The 19,644-nt window shown below is 44.3% G+C and overlaps 1 protein-coding gene and 1 pseudogene across 5 annotated transcripts in view; one reads left to right on the top strand and one right to left on the bottom strand.

Moving 5' to 3' along the window:
* CLPB (caseinolytic mitochondrial matrix peptidase chaperone subunit B) overlaps window positions 1-19,644 on the bottom strand; it is a 142,750-nt gene that overhangs the window by 37,087 nt on the left and 86,019 nt on the right. For all 5 annotated transcript variants that reach the window (XM_004768123.3, XM_004768124.3, XM_004768127.3 and 2 more), the window contains one exon: window positions 1,633-1,730. In XM_004768123.3, coding sequence (XP_004768180.1) covers window positions 1,633-1,730 — 98 coding nt within the window. The remainder of the gene's footprint in view (window positions 1-1,632; window positions 1,731-19,644) is intronic.
* On the top strand, window positions 159-634 carry LOC123389599 (annotated as a pseudogene).

Below are 19,644 nucleotides of genomic sequence, written 5' to 3' on the forward strand. Positions count from 1 at the left end.
TGCTCTTACTCAAGACACAGAGAATATTTGCTACCAGGTGGGACTTGTCACACTAAATCATCTCAAGGCACTTCAGCCACTGTGCCAAGAGACTCCACAATGATGGAAAGAACACATAACTGAGAGTCAGAAATCAAGTCTTCTGCTCTTTCATAAAGATGGCACTGAAAGTGAAGAAGGAAGCCCCTGTCCCTCCCAAAGACAAAACCAAAGCCAAAGCTGAAGCTTTCAAGTCCAAGAAAGCAGTGCTGAAAGGCATCCACAGTCACAAAGAAAAGAAGATCTGCATGTCACCTACATTCCCACCGCCCAAGACAATGGGTCTCTGAAGGCAGTCCAAATATCCTCCAAAGAGCACCCCCAGGAGAAACAAACTTGACCACTGTGCCATCATCAAGATCCCTCTGACTATCGAGTCAGCCATGAAGAAAACAGAAGACAACAGCACACTTGTGTTCACTGTGGATTGCAAGGCCACCAACCACCAGGTCAAATAGGCTGTGAAGAAGCTCTAAGACATGATGTGGCCAGGGTCAACACCCTGATCAGGCCCAACAGAGAAAAAAAGGCGTATGTTCAACTGGCTCCTGAGTATGATGCTTTGGATGTTGCCAACAAAACTGGGATCATCTAAACTGAGTCCAGCTGCTAAATCTAAAATTTTTCACCATAAAAAGAAAAAACAAACAAAGAAACTAAGGCTTTCAGTTCTAGTTCTACCACTGAACCTACTACACGACCTTGCATTCAAGTCTATTAGTTTCTGTTTTGACACCAATGCACTCTGGGACCAAAGGCAAGCTATGTCACATCCCCAGGAACCCTGTTTCCCCAAAAGTAAAATGAGTCCATTGATTTAGGCTTCAGGTATTTAAAACATGTGCCTCACAGAAGAACGTCCATAGAGGCTGCCCAGGAGAGAAGGGCTAGGCCAGGTAGGTGTGGCTCTGATCCACCTCTCCTTCAACCAGAACAGCTTTATTTTCCTCTGACTTATTTGCTTAGGCTTCGGTAAGATTTCCCACCACTGGACTTAATGATTTCTGAGGTCCCTGACAGCTCCGAGATTTGTGATTCTAGTTCTTGGATTCTGCCCAGTAGTTTCTGAGAGATAGCTTGGTGGCTGGAAGAGCAGAAGGCAACCGGCATTTAGGGAGTTCAAAAGTTTGGTTGAGAAGAGCAAATTATGATAGCAATTTTTTTGGCCCAGACTGTCCCAGGCTCTTTGAAGTATGTGTGGAGGGGAAGGGTCAGAGAATGGTTCTGGAAGGAGTGATGATGGGAAAGGATTGCTTGCTGAGGTTATAGAATATGTGAGGTGAGGTAATAGTACTTGGGCTAAAGATTTTGTCTAACTATCCCTGGCCCTATGAAAAGGAGCTAGAAGGCCCATTACCCCAAAAACTGAATCTGAAGCTTAGTCCTCAGAAGTCAGAAGTGGCTCAGGCCTCTGCCTGGTCATGACAGGGGCAGCTACTTATTCTTGATGAAACTGGGGGCTGGACTTGTATTTAAACAGACAATAATCCCTAAGGAGAAGTGGCTTGGTATGGAGCCAGACATAATTTAATGAGTGAAAGATTAAATGCAGTAGGGAGTGCCCAGAGGCCTTCTCCTTTTTTTGAGACTTACCTTCACCTCGGAAGTCCTCAGAAGCTTCATCACCTCTCCTTCTCGGGCATAATCCAAGGGTGTGTGTCCCATTTCATTCCTCTGCAGAGGGTTGGCTCCTGGCAGGAAGAGAAGTAGTCAAAGGCTCTATGAGTGATCATAGTGAGGCCTCAGCCTTCTCTCAGAGGTAACCTGGGCCCTGACTTCAGAGAAGGAATTTCCTTCGAAGTAGGGAGCAACAAACCCTAAGAGATTGTAGAATGGTGAGAAAAACATGTCAAGGTACTCTGAGAGGACAGTCCTTAGTTCTAACACTGAGGTCAGGGTATCAGGGTTCATAAACATATACGCACTCATGTGCAAAAACATTACCCATACTACCATGTATACAAAGATGTGTTATATGTACACATAGGTGTGTTGTACACAAATACACACACAGTTACCCTCCCAAATACACACAGCTGAACATGCTAATATACCAAACACATAGATTAATATATCCTACCACCAACGCATCAGTCATTAAAATACCCGTATGATTAAGGTCATTTGCATATAGATGAATATTCATTAATAAAATCATATAAAAGGGGTTCCTTCCTAAAGCAAAGAATATAAAAAAAAGTAAAACAGCCCCCTTTTTCCCTGCTCTCTGCTCCTCTCTCTCTCTCTCTCTCCTTTAATGCCCTTTTACCTTGGTATTTCCTGTCTACCAGAGTTAGTAGAGTCTTCTGGGAGGAGGCATCACTAGGAAGCTGGTTATGGCAGCCTCCAGGTTTGATGCCCTTGTCAGTGCCTAACTGTTGGTGAATGTGTGTGTGTAGGCAGGCGTTTCTTCCAATCATTAGTTGCTGTGATTTGAGGACAAAGAACTTGAAGTATGATAAAAAGAAGGGGCTTGCCCAGGCCATCTATCTACCTTCTTTCTCTTTTAAACGGGTAACTGACAAGCCTGTTTAAACTGGGACTACTTGGTGCAATGTCTTGGAAGATATGGAGGAAGGGCTCCCCTGACCTCCACATTGCTAGAATCTCCTTCCCAAGGCCAGGTCTGAACACCTCACTCTCCTCTTCAAAAAGTGTCCATACCATTCAGTTTGGCAAACCTTGAATGTGTGGGGCTTGAGACACAGAAGAATCAGATCTGGCCTGGCCCCCAAAGCACTTCTCTCAAACCACAGAAAGCTGTGCCTTGAAAAGAGCAGATGCTCAAGAACTATGTATTAAATAGAACATTTCCTTGATCTTCTTTCTTGCTAAGGAAGTACTATCTAGAAGTAAAGAAGGGTTAAGACTCCACCCCTGTCATAAGGATATAGTGAGCTGGTTGGGAGCACTGTACATGCAGGCAAATGCACATCAGCATACGGCCTGGCTCAAGGTAGGTATCTAGCTATGGTTTGCTGATGGACTACAAAACCCAGCATTTCTCAGTCCTACGCTGTGGAAACATCTGTTCCAGGATATAAAACTACTCCTACTGAAGCTCTCAACTTCTTAAAGGTCTATAAATTTTCAACAATTATAAGCATTTATTAAGCATTTACATGTGGCTGTCTGCCTGGACTACAGAGGAACAGGTGTGGGAGGAAGAGGGGGTGGGGCAGAGAGCAAGAAGTACGATCCAGGCCAAGGACACTTATCAATGAGAAAAATTAATACTTTTATACATAATCCTATTTTCTAACAGCAATTTGAAATATTTATGTTCTTTTTTATTGAGATATAATTCACACACCATAAAATTCAACCTTTTAAAGTATAAAATTCACTGGTTTTAAATATACTTACAGGGTTGTACAACCACTCTAGATATATACAACTGATTATACATAGATACCACTGATTCTAGATCATCTTCATAATCTTGACAAGGAAACCCCATAACCATTATCAGATACCTCTATTCCCCCTAAACCCAACAACCGTTAGTCTACTTTCTGTTTCTATAGATCTGTCTATACTTGACATTTCATATAAAAGGAAACATACAATATATGGCCTTTTCCGTCTGGCTTCTTTCAGTCAGCATGTTCTCAAGGTTCACTGATGTTGTAGTAGCTGTCATTCATGCTGCAACATGAAAGCAGGAATGCAGCATTCCTTTTCATGGATGTGTAAAGCTCCATTCTGTGGATAGGCCACATTTTGCTTAACCATGCATCAGTTGATGGACATTTGGGTTGTTTCTCCCTTAGGCTATTGTGAACAATGCTGCTCTGAATGTATGCGTACAAGTCTTTGAGTCTCTCTTGGCTATAAACCTAGTAGGAGTGGTGGTCACGGGGGCTACGGGTATTTGCTGAGCACAAACTATGTGCTGGACACTGAACTCTGCACTTCATGTACACCGTATCACTTAACCCTGGCAACCAGAGCTGAGAGAAGAAATTAAAATCCCCATGCCACAGACATGAGAACTGGGGCCCAGAAAATTGAACCAACTAGGCCAAGGTCACAAAGCTAATTATCTGCTTGGACCAGGAGTCCAACTCATTGCCAGGTGTTCTCAATTCCAATTCTCCACGCTCCCATGGGGCGGCTCTGACACAGCCCTGCTGAAATAACCTTCCCCGGCTTTTCACCACTTACAGGACCAAGTCGTACCTCCCTGTAAGGAGGGTGTCTGTGCTCTTCCTAATTAGTAGCCAAGTCCTTAGGGGCTCCATTGGAGCCTCCTTCTTTCAGTTCTACTGGTGGTGACTGGGGGCTTTGTATTTGAAGGGCTCTGGATGCAGGATGATGGGAGACTGGCAAAGCCAAGGAATAGTCTTCTCTTTTGTTATTTCCTGACCACTTTGAAGCAAGTGATATCTTGGCCATTTTCCTTTGATTTCTATAAAACTTTTTTTTTTTTTTTTTTTAGATTTTCCTCACACCCCTGTGGCTATCTCTTGTGCAGACTCCTCTTCCTGTCTTTACGATTAGACGCTACCTACAGTGTGCATGAAGGCACAATCCCAGCTTTCCAGAAGCTAATGGGGATGAGAGATGACTGAACAACCACAACTCAGGCTGAATGTCAGTGTGCGCTTAAGGAAAGATAGACAGTACTGGGTGGGGGGAGGGGCGGCGGAAAGGAATGGAGTACTAAGGTGCTTGTTCACCTAGTCTGGCCTTAACAGCCCAACCCAGCATCCCCCTGGTGCTCAACACTGAGGGGTCCACAAGGCTGAGGGCCACTGGCAGATGGCATCCTCCCCTCCCCCCAAGTTCCTAGGTCATGGCTAGGGCCAAAAGGGAGCTACAATTCAGCAGGGGAAAGGCCTCCATTTTAGGTAGCCTTGAGGGGAACTCAGTCACTAGATATGGGCTGGAGAAAAGAGGAATCTATAAGGAGAGACCTATAGAAGGGAAAGACAAGAGGAGCGAAGGGGAGAAGAGAAATGAAAGAGAAGGAGAGGGAGGCAAGGAAGGAAAAGTGGGAGAGGAAGACAGTGGGAGAAAGAACAGAGGATGAGATTAGCTGCGTCAAACAAGTGTTGTCAGTGATCTATATTTGCTTACAGAATGAAAAATGTGTGCCATAAACACTGGCCACTGAGTAATTTCTAGTAGGAGTCATGTCACTTCTCATAAATGATAGGATGGGGACAGGTAGGACATCTCTGCACCTGGGCCAGCGAGCACAGGGATGGCTTTTAAAACAGTATTGGGCCAATCTCTAGCTCAGGAGGCTCTCAGTCAATCCCCACCCAGCCACTCTGAAGGGGGAAGCCAGCCAGTTTCTCCAAGGTTCTGGAGCCTCAGGGCAGCACTTCTGCTCCCACTTTAGGAAGGCTGAAGTGGGGGCACCATGGAAAATGTCCATCTAATATTAGTCCCCCAGCCCCCCACACCCTTGCTCTGACTTGACTAATTGCTGTAATAATTGATAGAACCTGACTTTTACAACTGATCGATTTCACCTCCACGACCAACGGCCACAAACCATTATACTCCAATAAATAACCACACTGGGTGTCACCCGTCTGCCCTCTCCGGGGGCATCAGGATGGCCCGTGCCCTGGCCTGACCTCCCCTTGTCTCCTACCCAGGGCCCCTCCGGGCCAAGCAGCTGGTCTAGAGGGTCAGGCCTCTGGGAGTAAGTGAGAGGGCCGAATGGAGGTGGGGAGTGCTAATCGCAGGCCATCCGTCACCTCCCACTGGCTGTCTGGGGCTGGGGCCAACACCTGGAGCACCCCAGGCAGTATAGAGCAGGACCCCTCCTCTCCTCTCCCTGCGCCAGATTAGTGTGTCCCAGCTTATAATATTTGATAAATAGCAGAATGACTTCCTGGCAGCACTGCTGCGGCTGTGCCTGCCCGCTACAGCTGTGGAAGGTCACTCATTGGGGAAATATGTTTCTGTCAGTGGTATTGAAAAAAGTTTAGTGGAGTGACAGGCCTCAATTTTTCAAATTTTATTAACTCCATCCTCTTAACCATTTGTCTTGAATTCCTTCAGATTCTGGGGGATCTGTCAATAGGGCTTGGGTCAGCAAAGTAAGGTGTATATGTGGGGGGTGGTATGGGCTGGTCCTGGCTGGTACTAGTGCTGGCTTGGGTCTTATCATGTAAAGCAGTAGAAATGGTGTTGGTAGGACAGAAGTCTGGCCAACTGGGACCCAGGGAACCCCCTGCTCTTTTCTGGCATAGTGGCTGTCTTTGGTTTGACACAATCATAGATTTTCTGAGTAGAAAAACACCTTAATGGTGAGCTCTTCCAAGTCCCTAAGAAAAGATTCCCCTCCACTATATCAGAAACAGGTGGGCTCACCCTGGCTTGCCTGACTACGCCCAGAGCCTAGCCCCGAGCTCATGGTTCTAAGGGGTCCCCCACTAAACCGAGGACAGAACTCAGTTTCATATGAGCCCCAACTTCTCCCTCCAAACCCACTCCCACCTTAGTCTTCCAGCAAACACTTGGTCATATTTAAAGACCTGGTTCAGGCTTCTCCAAGAAACCTTCCTGGTTTCCCTCCCATCCCAGGTTTGGTATCACCATTTGTGTTCCCACGGGCCCTTCTGCTTCTACCTTACTGATCATTCTGCATGGAAACAGTATGTCACTGAGAGCTCTTTGAAGTCAGGGATCATGTCTGATCCACTGCTGTATCCTTGCTACGCAGCACAGGGCCTGGCACAGAACAAGTTTCACTAAGATTAACCAAATGAATGGATTTCTTTCCAGGGACTATCTTCTGAGATCACACAAAACATGGCTGCTCTTCCGGCCTCAGAAGAGCCCTCTGACAGCAAGTGTATGACTGTTACTGACTCCTGTAGGCCAAAGCTCCTAGTCTCTTTCCTGGTCCCAAGAAATCTCTCTGGAAAATTAGGTCAGGTCAGGCCCAACACCCTCTAGGCCCTGTGGGGGGAAGTGGGCAGGAAGAGGTAGGACAGACTGGCTCACCTGCCCTTCCTTGGGAAAGGGATGAAATTAGGGTGGGGGAGGGGGCTTGTTACTCCCTCTACCCCTGTCACTACTTGTTCTGGCCCTCTGCCTGCTTCTGTGAATATCAACGAAGATAATGTTAGTATAAGAAGGCTTTAAAAAAAAACACACAGTGTACAAATGTGTTAAGCTGTATTATTAATAACATTGACATGCTCATATACTCCCCACTGACACCGACCCCTGTGGTTCTATCAGCCATTTTGACCTTCTAGTGATCCAGGTCTACCACCCACGAGTTTCCCTGACTAACCCCATCCCCTGCATGTAGCTGGCTCCCAGCTCTCTAAAAAAGCAAGAAGCAGGGTGGTGGTGGTGGGGGGGGGGTGGGAGGAGGGTTGGCGGAGCTTGCATGGGTGGGGGCTACCACTTCCCTGCTGTGTGATCCAGGACACTTTCTTCACTTCTCTGGTGGTAACAACTGCTCCCTTGCCTACCTCTAGGGGTTTTGTTTGGACCAAGTAAAACAAAAAGCTTGAAAATGATTGGGGGGAAAAAGACGGTACAATGTTCTTTGTAATAATGTTTATATTCACTCTTCCTTCCATTTTTACTGCTAGCTCCTTTACCATCTTCATCTTGATTTTCACTATTTCAACAGTTTGTTTACCCCCAATTAGAGGTTTTTTTTGTTGAATATAAGGGAAAATTCCCCTATAATCAGAGATGTCAGTGTGGAAGGATCTGCTCTTTCTGGATGTGAGTTCCCCACCAAGGAAGCATTCCTAGAAAGACAGAATGACCATGTCAGAAAAACCACAAGTCTTCCCTGTCTCCACCCTGTTGTTTGAACCACTCTTCACACCTGGAACCCTGCTCCTTATTTCCCTGACTACCCCTTCTTCAAGGTCCCTCCCTATGGGTAGCCTCTACCACCCTCCAGCTCTCAGTGCTCTCTTGTCTGTCCATGGGATCCTGTTGTCTTTCCAACACCCTCCCTTTCCTGGGGGCCCATCCCCATTTAGTCCTCACAGTTAGTATGCCTTTAGCTCCTCAGGTCAGAGAGAGAAGAGATCTGTCCAGAATGCTGTCAGAATGAGTGGAACCAGGAAGAGCCCCAATTCCCTGACATCTTGTCCCGAGCTATTTCCATAAATCACACCAGTAAGCACTCTCAAGATATATACACACACATACCTGTGCACCTCTAGATCTGCCTCCCTTGTGACCAACAAGCTTTACCAGCACTCACTACATGCCATACCCTGTGCTGAATCCTTCCATGTATTTCATTCTTAACAATCTGAAGAAAGCAGAAGAGGTATTATTTTCCCCATTTTCCAGGCGATTTAATGGAGTCTGGCAGAAGAGCAAGATGAAAAGAGGTAAGCTAACATTTGTTGGGTATAAGGCCTTTGTACATAGTGTCTGAATTATTCATCATACAAAGACTCAGAGAAAACAGGCTCAGCGAGCTGAAATAATTTGCCCATGGTCACTCAGCAGACAAACAGTAGAGCTGGAATTTAAAGCACAGATTTATTACACTATTCTTTCTTTTGTACACAATTTTACATAATCAGTTTTTTTGTTGTTTTTTAAAGAAGCCAGGTCTGCTTTTCCACCACATAGTGCTATCTTCCAAAGACCTGACGACTCAAAAACAGGGGAAAAAAAATCATCTCTCTTTTTCCTTTCCAGTGTGCTGAGATGCTCCAAAACCAGGATACAGGAGATTTCTAGAGGTAGCTTTGAGATTGACAGCTTTGTAGGGTACGAGATGCCGTTTCCTTTTCCTTTCATTTGGGGCTTCCCCAACTGGGGACCAGGTGAATAGTGACCCACATTAACTGACATTCTAAAAGATTATCTGTAACTCCTAACTCTCCAACAGACACAGTCAGTTGAGACCCCTTGCCTGCAGAGAGGGGGATATCTAAAGTTCATGGAATAGAGAGCTACTGCCTCATGACTAGACCCAGCCATTCTATTAAAACCCACTGAAAACTGACACTAGGCCAAGTGCTGGGTACACAGTAGGGTCAGACCGGTTCTTGCCTTTGGACAGAACCCAGACTGATGGGAGACAGGAACGGAAACAGTGACAATGCAGTGTGGTGAGGGCAGACAAGGGGATGAGGATGACAACTCCCCTCCCCACATTACAAGAGAGCTACATACTATGTAGTTGGAGAGACAGGAAAGCACAGCACCAGCTGGGGAAGAGCAGAGGTGTTACACTGAGTCAGCACTAAGGAAAAAAACACTGGAGACATCTGGAAAAAGGAAGGTTGGAGCCTTCCAGTCTAGGGTTCTTTCCACCTGCCCACAGTCCTGGGTTCCACCCCCAGACTTTCAATTCCAAGTGACCAGGAGGACTAGACCACACAGAGGTGTCACTATTCTCTTCAGTGGTGGCCAACTCCCCTTTGCTAACCACCCAGAGTCCTCCTTTGAATCCCTAAAATACCTAACTGATCACATACTTTTTTTTTTTTTTAAAGATTTTATTTATTTATTTGACGGAGAGAGATCACAAGCAGGCAGAGTGGCAGGCAGAGAGAGAGGAGGAAGCAGGATCCCTGCCAAGCAGAGAGCCCGATGCGGGACTCGATCCCAGGACCCTGAGATCATGACCTGAGCAGAAGGCAGCAGCCTAACCCACTGAGCCACCCAGGTGCCCCGATCACATACTTTTTATACACACACGCCTCATCTCCAAAATCAGATGTATCACTAAAAGGATGCCCTGTGATTACCTAGAAAAGGAAATGGTGATGGTTACCAGGCAATGAGGATGGGGTCACAGAAACCCAAGTCATGCCAGACTAACCTCAGTTCCTTTCTTCATTGGGATTATCTGTGCTCAATAGATGTAGTCAGGGCAAATGTGGACTTCATCAGACATTTGATGGGGTATCTCAGGATAACCTGAAGACATGATGGAGAATTGTGGGCTGGGTGCCAGTACAGTATGGAAGGTTAGTAGTGACTGGTGGACTAACCAGACCCAAGGGGAATGATCACAGATGACCTGGAAGGAAGTTCTGAGTGGCAGCAAATAGGGCTGGTCCTGTTTAGTATGTTTATCCTTGACAAAAAATATCACAGGAAGGTCTGTTCATCAAACCTGTAGGCATCAGATTATGGTGAGAAGAGCCAGATACACCTGGTGGAAGGCTGACATTAAGAGCTGAAACAAATGATATGAAAAGTAATGGAAATAAATGGGAAGTCACGGGTTTTAGAAGAGAGGCAAAGTAGAGATGGTTTGAGAAGTGTGATCAAAATAGGAAAGGGTTGGGTGCCTGGCTGGCTCAACTGGAAGAGCACGTGACTCTTGATCTCTGGGTTGTGAGTTCAAGCCTTATGATGGGTGTAGAAATTACTAAAAAAATAAGTAAAATACTTTTTAAAAAGTAGAAAAAGTTTGGGAAGCCACATGAGAATAATGGGTTAAGGAACTGGAGGTGCAGGCTGGAGAAAAGATAGCTCAGAAGAATATGCCTGCATCTTCAGGTATTGGAAGGGCCAGCAGTGGAACAAGGATTAGATTCATTCTACATAAGCCCCGCAGTAAAGTTAAGGCCCTTGGAAGCAGATTCTGGTTGAATATAAGAAATTTCTAATCATTATCCAAAGATAGATTCTGGCAGCCTCAGGAACAAATGAGTTCCCCAGCACTAGAACGGTTCAAGCACTGAGTGGATGACTATAGTAGATCTATTAATTATGGAGTTTTTTTTTCCCCAAGACTAATTGTTAATTTATGTCTGTTCATTCAGAGATACTTTTTGAGAACCTTTTATGTGTCTGGAATCAAGCTGAGTGCTAGGAATTCAAAAGTGAATAAGAAAACACTGTCCCAGGGTACCTGGGTGGCTCAGTGGCTTAAGCCTCTGCCTTCAGCTCAGGTCATGATCTCAGGGGCCTGGGATTGAGCCCCACATCGGGCTCTCTCCTCTGCAGGGGGCCTGCTTCCCCCTCTCTCTTTGCCTGCCTCTTTGCCTCACTGGGACTACCCCCCACCATCAAATAAATAAATAAAATCTTCAAAAAAAAAAAAAAAAAAAAGAAAGAAAACACTGTCCCAGCTCTTAAAGAGTTCCTGGTCCTGCTGGGAGAAGATGGGTAAGTTTATTTCAAGAATATCTTGTGCCTCGATTACAGACCTCAGCACAGAGAAGGTTGGCTTCAGCTTAGATTAAACCAAAGAGATCCTGTAGAAATGCAAACACATATTTGATTATTAAAGGCCATACCTTAATCAAGCCAAATCACTTGCTTAAACCAACTACTGGCTGTGGGAACAGAAGTGTACACTGAAAACACAATTCATGAATTCCGTGCATGGTATTTTGCTCTTAGAGCCTGAGATCTGATCTTTGGCGGGGACTTGTTTATGTACCTACAGATTGTCTTACAAGTGGCTGTGATGTCAGGGTGAAGTGATTTAGCCAGCAGGGCTACCCAACTCTCCATTTCTTACCCACCCTATGGGGACTTCTTCAGCACAGACATAAACATGCTCCTGCCGTTACCTTATTGCACTCGTCACATGGGGAGGCTAGAAGCCTTGATTCAGGGATATGATTGGATTTTAAATCCCAGTCTCACAGGATTTTAATTACTGGTCTGGGGCAGCAGGGATAGGCGCTGGCTGCCTTTGGATGGAGGAGGTCGATACGCCACTCCACAACATATTGAGCCACAATGCCTGCAGACTCTATTGCTCTATTTAATCATCTTTTGCAAAATTTACAGTGGAACAGGAGGGATCAATACAGAATTTATCACATTCTCTTGTAAATATGAGCCAGGAAAGAGTTCCAGGCAGTTTGTTACTGAGTGGGAGGGAACATGTCTGTGTACAGCTGGGTATTAGGAGAGGAGACAAAATCCATACTTCTTGGCATAAGCTACAAATGCTCAGCCAGTCCCTCTTTAAGCCTGAAAGCAAGTTCAATGGGAAGAACATGGATTCATTCATTCATTCAACCAACCAACATTCCAGAGCACCTATTTTATGCCAGACCCTGTAGAGGCTCTGGGGATACAGACTGGTAATTCTGCTCATGATATCACAAGCAGAGATAGACCACAATGGCACAATGGCTGTGCTACTTGCTAGTGAGTGGTGGAACTTGGCCAAGTTATTTAACAGTGCCATTGTTTCTATACATGGAATATGTAGATAATAAGAGTATCAAATTCAGTTATTTTAATTATTAAGAGAGGGGAAAAAAAAGCCATAGTATAGAGTTTAGTACACAGTAAGGACTCAATAAATGATAGCTATTGCTATTTTTTTTTCTTTAAAGATTTTATTTATTTATTTGAGAGAGAGACAGGGAGAGAGAGCATGAGTGAGGAGAAGGGCAGAGAGAGAAGCAGACTCCCCGTGGAGCTGGGAGCCGGATGCAGGACTCGATCCCGCGACTCCAAGATCATGACCTGAGCCGAAGGCAGTTGTCCAACCAACTGAGCCACCCAGGCGTCCCTCTATTGCTATTTTTAGTACAATTACCATTATTAGGCATTCCTTCCTACAATGCATCTCACCAATGGTCTATTGCAGAGATCGCATACTGAACGCGAAGCTCCCCACCCCATCTCTTTAGCAGACAAAAGGGAGAGAAAATTCTAAGACAGTCATGCTTGATAAAAAGTGAGAGTGAAGTCATCAGACTTACAATACTTTCTTGTTTGGTGACCAATAATTGTTGCTTCCAGTCACCAAATAATGAATATGGGGGAGTCTGTGGAAGGTTGGGTTTAGATACACTGAATATGAGAGTCTACAGAATATTAAGCATCAGCAGAGGTATTGGAGACATGAAAATGCTTGGCCTATTGTAAGGCAAATATGTAGGCTAGTCTGGTTAGAAAAGAGGTAGTACAATAGCATGTAAATAAGTGTTCAAACATAATTCATATATAGAGTTAGGTAGGAAATAGGGTTTGCCTTATTCCTGCCAAGGATTTCTGTTCAATGCAACCTAAGGTAGGGGTTTTCTAGATGAGAGATGTTTCCGAATAGCATGCGGCATAAGCACTAGGAGTACAGGGATCCTCAGCTCATTTCCATTTGGGGCAAGTTTCCTGGAGTTGTGGACTCTTAGGAGACCAGCCCACTTCTCTCTCTCTCCCCACAATCCAGCACAGACTACCCTCAGAAGTGGCATCAGGTTCTGTGCCCAGAAAGCAGCTGGGAGCAACTGTCATGGAAGTGAATGACTCGGGATAAAGCAGAGTTCAAAGTGCACATAATAAGAGCCTGGGTCCCTGGGCTTCTGCATTCCCCCACCCCCGCCCACAAATGACAGCTGAGACCAAGGCAGCCAAGCCTGGGGTCTGGGCTGAATTTAGCAGTCAACAATTATACTGTTGACGTCTGGGGCAGAGCCACGTCTCTGCAGAAGGCAGCAGCTTTTGTTCATGCACTGAAAACACATAATCTTCAAACATGCTAATCGCATGTCTGCTTCTGTCTAACAACATTGAAGGGAGGCTGAGGAGAGGGCACACAATGCCCACACATCTGGCTAATTCAGTTATGAGGCCAATCAATCTTGATGGGTTGTCTATAAAACATCAACCACCCCAAAGGACTGACCTGACCAGATGTTTAAGCTTCTGCTGACCAATCCCAGCCTAATGTCCACAGCAGAGAAGAGGGTTTACCAAGAGATGGCTTACACTGCCACTTACATGTTTATTCCCAAAGCTAAGTAAAGCCTTCTGCTTGTATGAGAGCAATTGGTACATTAAAGTGGTGGTTGAGCCAGGCTTACTGCAATGAAGCCCAGGTGACCCATGAACAACACAGATTTGAGCTGTGCGGGTCACTTACACATGGATTTATTTTGAAAAATAGTACTATACATCTATTTTCTCCTCCTTATGATTTTTTTAAATGACACCTTTGCTCTAGCTTACATTATTACAAGAATATGGTATATAATACCTATAATATACAAAATGTATGTTAATCAACCATTTATATTATTGGTCAGACTTTTTTGATCTGCAGTAGGCTATTAATCATTGAATCTCGGGGGAGTCGAAAGTTACAAGCAGATTTTTGCCTGCATAGCGCCCCTAACCACTGCATTGTTCAAGAGCCAACTGTATACTAAAATATACAAACTTTCACTCTGACCTTCAGGAAAGCAGGAGGCCTTCTTTATAGGCAGCTTCGAGAACACTTGGAAAAACAGAAACCAATGAAATATTTTTGCTAACTAATTTTTGCTAACTATACTTCCTAGTAGGGAGAGAATCAGGAGTGTGGAGGTGGGCATCTTTATGATATTAAATGCTACAGGCTCCAGTCCTGGGTGCAGGAACCATTCATCTGCTGATGTCTGCTTTTCAACCCCCCCATCAAGGCTGAAGGAATTACTCATCTCCCTCATAAAATTGTGGCTTTAAAAAAAAAAAAAAAACAAAACAGAACCACTGCCAACAAAGACTCTCTCAGTTTATGCTCCTTCCTTTCTGGCCAACTCTGGTCACTAGGCAACAGTCACCAAAAATAAAAGTGGAAGGGCAGTGGGAAGATTAGGAGGAAGGAGAGGGCAGGGAATAGACTTGCAGGCTAGGAGGGCCATTTTTGATTCAGAGCTTCTAACTGGTGCTAATGATTCCATTCCCCTCAAAAGGATTTTTCTCTAATTAATTCTAAGGACTTTACCAAGTTTGTCTCAGTTGAGGCTGCATGACAAACCAGATGGATGGACTTGGAAAAAGAAACTTTTCAGAAAGAGAAACACATTTTTTTTTAAAAGATTTTATTTATTTATTTGACAGAGAGAGGTCACAAGTAGGCAGAGAGGCAGGCAGAGAGAGAGGAAGGGAAGCAGGCCCCCTGCTGAGCAGAGAGCCCGACGAGGGACTTGATCCCAGGACCCTGAGATCATGACCTGAGCCGAAGGCAGCGGCTTAACCCACTGAGCCACCCAGGTGCCCCGAGAATCACACATTTAAAGTGAGGTCTTGTGACAGACTGTGGCTAGAATAGTAGCTGGCACACAGTAGGAGCTTAATAAATATTTACTAACTGAGTAATTATGCTTCAGTTATGATGCAGCTGGGCTATGTTCCTTCAATTTCTATTTGTTAGGTGAGACCTCCTATAGCCCAGTCCCTGGAAATACTGCTAGATGAAAACAAAGAGATCAGGAGAGTATTTTCTCAGCCTGAACAAGCGGGGATGAAGCAGTGTTGGAAGGCAGAGGTATGGACCTCATTAGCATACCCAACAACTCTTTCTTCTTCCTCATGGCTACAGTAATCAGTGCTGCTGACCAATCCTTCCTCCTTTCGATTCTTTTCCACTTTGATTTTTATGATACCTAACACCCATGACTTTATCTCCTACGCAGGTTCCTGTTCATTCTTCTGTCTCAGGTTATGGGTAACATCCAAGGCTGAGTCCTCAGCTCATGATCCTTTCTCTGTATGTACTCTCCTTTAAGAAACTGTTCCAGTTGGGTGCCTGGGTGGCTCAGTGGGTTAAGCTGCTGCCTTCGGCTCAGGTCATGATCTCAGGGTCCTGGGATCGAGTCCTGCATCTGGGCCTCTCTGCTCAGCAGGGGGCCTGCTTCCCTTCCTCTCTCTCTGCCTGCCTCTCTGCCTACTTGTGATCTCTGTCAAATAAATAAATAAAATCTTAAAAAAAAAAAAAAGAAAGAAACTGTTCCAGTTGGCACAGTTTAAACTATTCCAGTGGTTTGCAATCCTGGCTGTGTATCAAAATTATATGCGAAGTATTAAAAACATATCAGTCCAAGGTAGGAGAAAATATTTGCAATATAGATCACAGATAAAAGGCTGCATCTTTAACATAGAAAGAAATTTCAAAAATTAAGAAAAAGACCAAAAGTCCTATAGAAAAACAGGCAAAAGACATGAAAAAGACAATTCACAGGAGATACGAAATGGCTCTTAACTTTAATCATAACAGGAGAATCAAACTAAAACTATGCTAAGACACTATGTCTCACCTACCAGACTGGCAAAAATCTTAAAGCTTGACAATACACTCGGTTGGGAGAGGTGAGAAAAACAGGCACTTTCATATAACATTGTTAGTGGGAATGCAAAAATGGTACAACTTCTGTGGAGGAGAAATTCACAATATCTAACTAAAGGAATATATATCTACCCCTTGACCCAGCAATACCACTTCTAGGACTTAACTATAAAGACACACCTCCAACAATCCCAAATATACGTGTAAGAGGTTATTCACTGTACCATTATTGGTAACTAAAAGAATACTGGAAAACTCAATGTCTAAGCATAGGAAATACAATACAAACACACAGGGGAATACTATGCAGCTATAAAAAAGAATAAGGAAGACCTCTGTGAACTGCTATCATGTGATTTCCAGGAAATATGGTTATGTTAAAAAACCAGACTGCAGAAGAGCATATATCGTGTGCTACCTCTTGTGTAGGAAAAAAGGGTATATTTAAAAATACATATAATTTACCTATACAAAGAAACATGGGGTCAGGGCTCACTGAGGGGAGCAGAAAAAGGGTAGAAAGGGATACAGGAGAGAGTTTTACTTTTCTGAATATATCTTTCTATATAGTTCAAACAACAAAATTAAAACAAAAACAGGTAAGAGAGAAAAGCCTGAAAACTACAAGTGAATTGAAAAATTAACCCAACCGTATTTCAAATGATTAAGACTCACAATGAAGGGGAAAAAATACCACCCAAGTAACATTTGACTCTATACTCTTAGCCTTGGATGGAGTAGGCATGAGAACTGTAAACAAACCCTGATCTGAACTTCATTTAGTAGGTCTGTTTTCTAGAGTGGAACAGGTGAGGCAAGGATGAAGCCTTCTTAGATGTATTATAGGAGTAAGAAAATGAGCAAATGTATCAGTGCTGTTTGGAGCCAGCATTCTCCCTACAAGAAGAAGGGGCATATAAAGAAGAAATGTGTGAAGACAAAGAAGAACCCAGTGGGGATGGACTGGAATGGGAGGTAGTGGTATTCAGGATTTCAAAAATATGTACATGCAATATGCATATGTGTATAAATATGTATATGCACATACGTGTATGCACATGTGTATATAACCATATATATTTCCTGGTCCTGTCAACAGAAAGGGTAATAAGCAAACATGGTACTCAGGTTTCAGCATATAATAAAATTGCTCATTAAAAAGTCTTAGGGTGGGGCACCTGGGTGGCTCAGTGGGTTAAGCCTCTGCCTTCCGCTTGGGTCATGGTCTCAGGGTCCTGGGATTGAGCCCCACATTGGGTTCTCTCCTCAGCGGGGAGCCTGTTTCCCCCCCCCCTCTCTCTCTGCCTGCTTGTGATCTCTCTCTCTGTGACAAATAAATAAATAAATAAATAAATGGGCGCCCGAGTGGCTCAGTGGGTTAAGCCGCTGCCTTCGGCTCAAGTCATGATCCCAGGGTCCTGGGATCAAGTCCCGCATCGGGCTCTCTGCTCAGCAGGGAGCCTGCTTCCTCCTCTCTCTCTCTCTCTCTGCCTGCCTCTCTGCCTTACTTGTGATCTCTCTCTGTCAAATAAATAAATAAAATCTTTAAAAAAAAAAAAAGTCTTAGGGCTCCTGAGAGAAATGGCTGATTCCAGGGCAGCAGCAAGGTGGACACAAGAGGGGAACATCTTTTTCTCCCAGGAAATACGGAAATGCTAAAAGAAAAAAAAAAGGGGGGGGTATGCCACACCGGTCAAATCTGAGACAGTTTTAGCATTTTAGCACAAAATAACAAAGAACAGTAATGAGTTACAGAACAATTAAAGCAATAGTAGCCATGAGCACATTTTCACAACAGATAAATAAATGTGGAAGAAAAGGACTCTTGTTTACTAAAGGATGACAGGTGCTGAGTGGTCAATGTGGAGTGAGTGCTGGAGTTGGGAAAGTTGTAAAATATTCATTTTGCAACCACTGTATAAAAGACTGGTTCAGGAAAGACTCATCAATGGGGAAAAAAAAAGAATCATCAATAGAAGCTAAGTCCAGAGGGAAATTTTGATGAGGAGCAGGATAGCTGCATAGTCTTAAACTGTCTCCCCACAGACTGCTTATTAATTTCAAGGGAAAAAGTAATAAAGAGGGACTCCTAGGTGCCTCAGTGGGTTAAATGTCTGCCTTCAGCTCAGGTCATGATCCTAGGGTCTTGGCACTGAGTCCCACATCGGGTTCCTTGCTCAGCGGGGAGACTGCTTCTCCCTCTGCCTGCCAGACCCCCTGCTTGTGCTTACATGTACACACCCTCCGCCTCTGACAAATAAATAAATAAAATCTTTTTAAAAAGAAGTCATAAAAATACAGTGGAGAAACCACTTGGGTTTGTGACGGGGTGGGAGTGAGACTGTTAACTGAAAACTTTTGAATTTTGTACTGTGTACTAGTATTAACTATTCAAAACAGGAAGAAAAATAAAACATAAAATATCTCTGAAAGTCTAGTAGGCAGAATAATGGCCTCCCCCATGATATCCACATTCTAATCCTTAGAGCCTGTGATTGTGCTAAATCACCTGGCAAAGGGGAATTAAGGTTGTAGATAGAATTAAGGTTGTTGGGCTGCCTGGGTGGCTCAGTGGGTTAAACCTTTGCCTTCAGCGCAGGTCATGATCTCAGGGTCCTGGAATCGAGTCCTGCATCGGGCTCTCTGCTAGGCGGGGAGCCTGCTTCCTCCTCCCCCTCCCCCTCCATCTCTCTCTCTACTTGTGATCTGTCAAATAAATAAAATCTTAAAAAAAAAAAAAAGAATAAAGGTTGTTAATCAGCTAACTCTGAGAAGGGAAGATTACCCTGGATTATTCAGGTGGGCACAATGTAATTGTAAGGGTCCTTAAAAGTGAAAAAGGGAGGCAGAAGACTCAATGTCAGAATGATAAAGGAGAAAGACCAACTGACCACTGCCAGTTTGAAGACATAAAGGGACTATGAGACAAGGAATGTGGGCGGGCTCTAGAAACTAGAGAAGGCAAGAAAAGAGATTCTCTCTGTGTCTCCAAAAAGTAATGTACTCCTGACACCTTGCTCTTAGTCCACTGAGATCCATTCTAGACTCATTTCCAGAATTTTAAGATAATAAACTTGAGTTGTTTTAAGCCACTAAGTTTTTGCTCATTTGTTCACAGCAGCAATAGGAAGGATATGTAAGAAAAGTTACAACGGTTGCTTCTGAGGAGGAGGACCAGGGACTCTGTAAGGGAGACTTCTTTTTCACTATATATATTCTGGTACCGCTTGAAATTTTTACCTTGTACATTTTTTAAAGTAAAAATCACTGTTGGGGCACCCGGGTGGTTCAGTCAGTTCAGTGTCTGACTCGGTTCCAGCTCGGGTCATGATCTCAGGGTGTAAGACTGAGCCCTGAGTCTGTCAGGTTCTGTGTTCAGCAGAAGTCTGCTTCCCCCTCTCCTTTTCCTCCGCTCCTCCCTCCACCCTCAAGCGCGCGTGCTTGCACTCTCTAAAATACATTTAAAAAAATAAAATTTTGAAAGTAAAAATCACTAGTCACTAAACAAACGTCAGTCACCTCAGAAGCACTATTAATTTCGAAGTGGAGTTTAAGTCCTCTGCTCATCCCCAAGGCTCTTCACACTCCCTACCCATAATCCAGCAGGGGGCCCGCTT

The sequence above is a fragment of the Mustela putorius genome, unplaced genomic scaffold, assembly GCF_011764305.1.
Source record: "Mustela putorius furo isolate JIRA1106 unplaced genomic scaffold, ASM1176430v1.1 tig00003987_pilon_pilon_pilon, whole genome shotgun sequence".
Taxonomy (NCBI): Eukaryota; Metazoa; Chordata; class Mammalia; order Carnivora; family Mustelidae; genus Mustela; species Mustela putorius.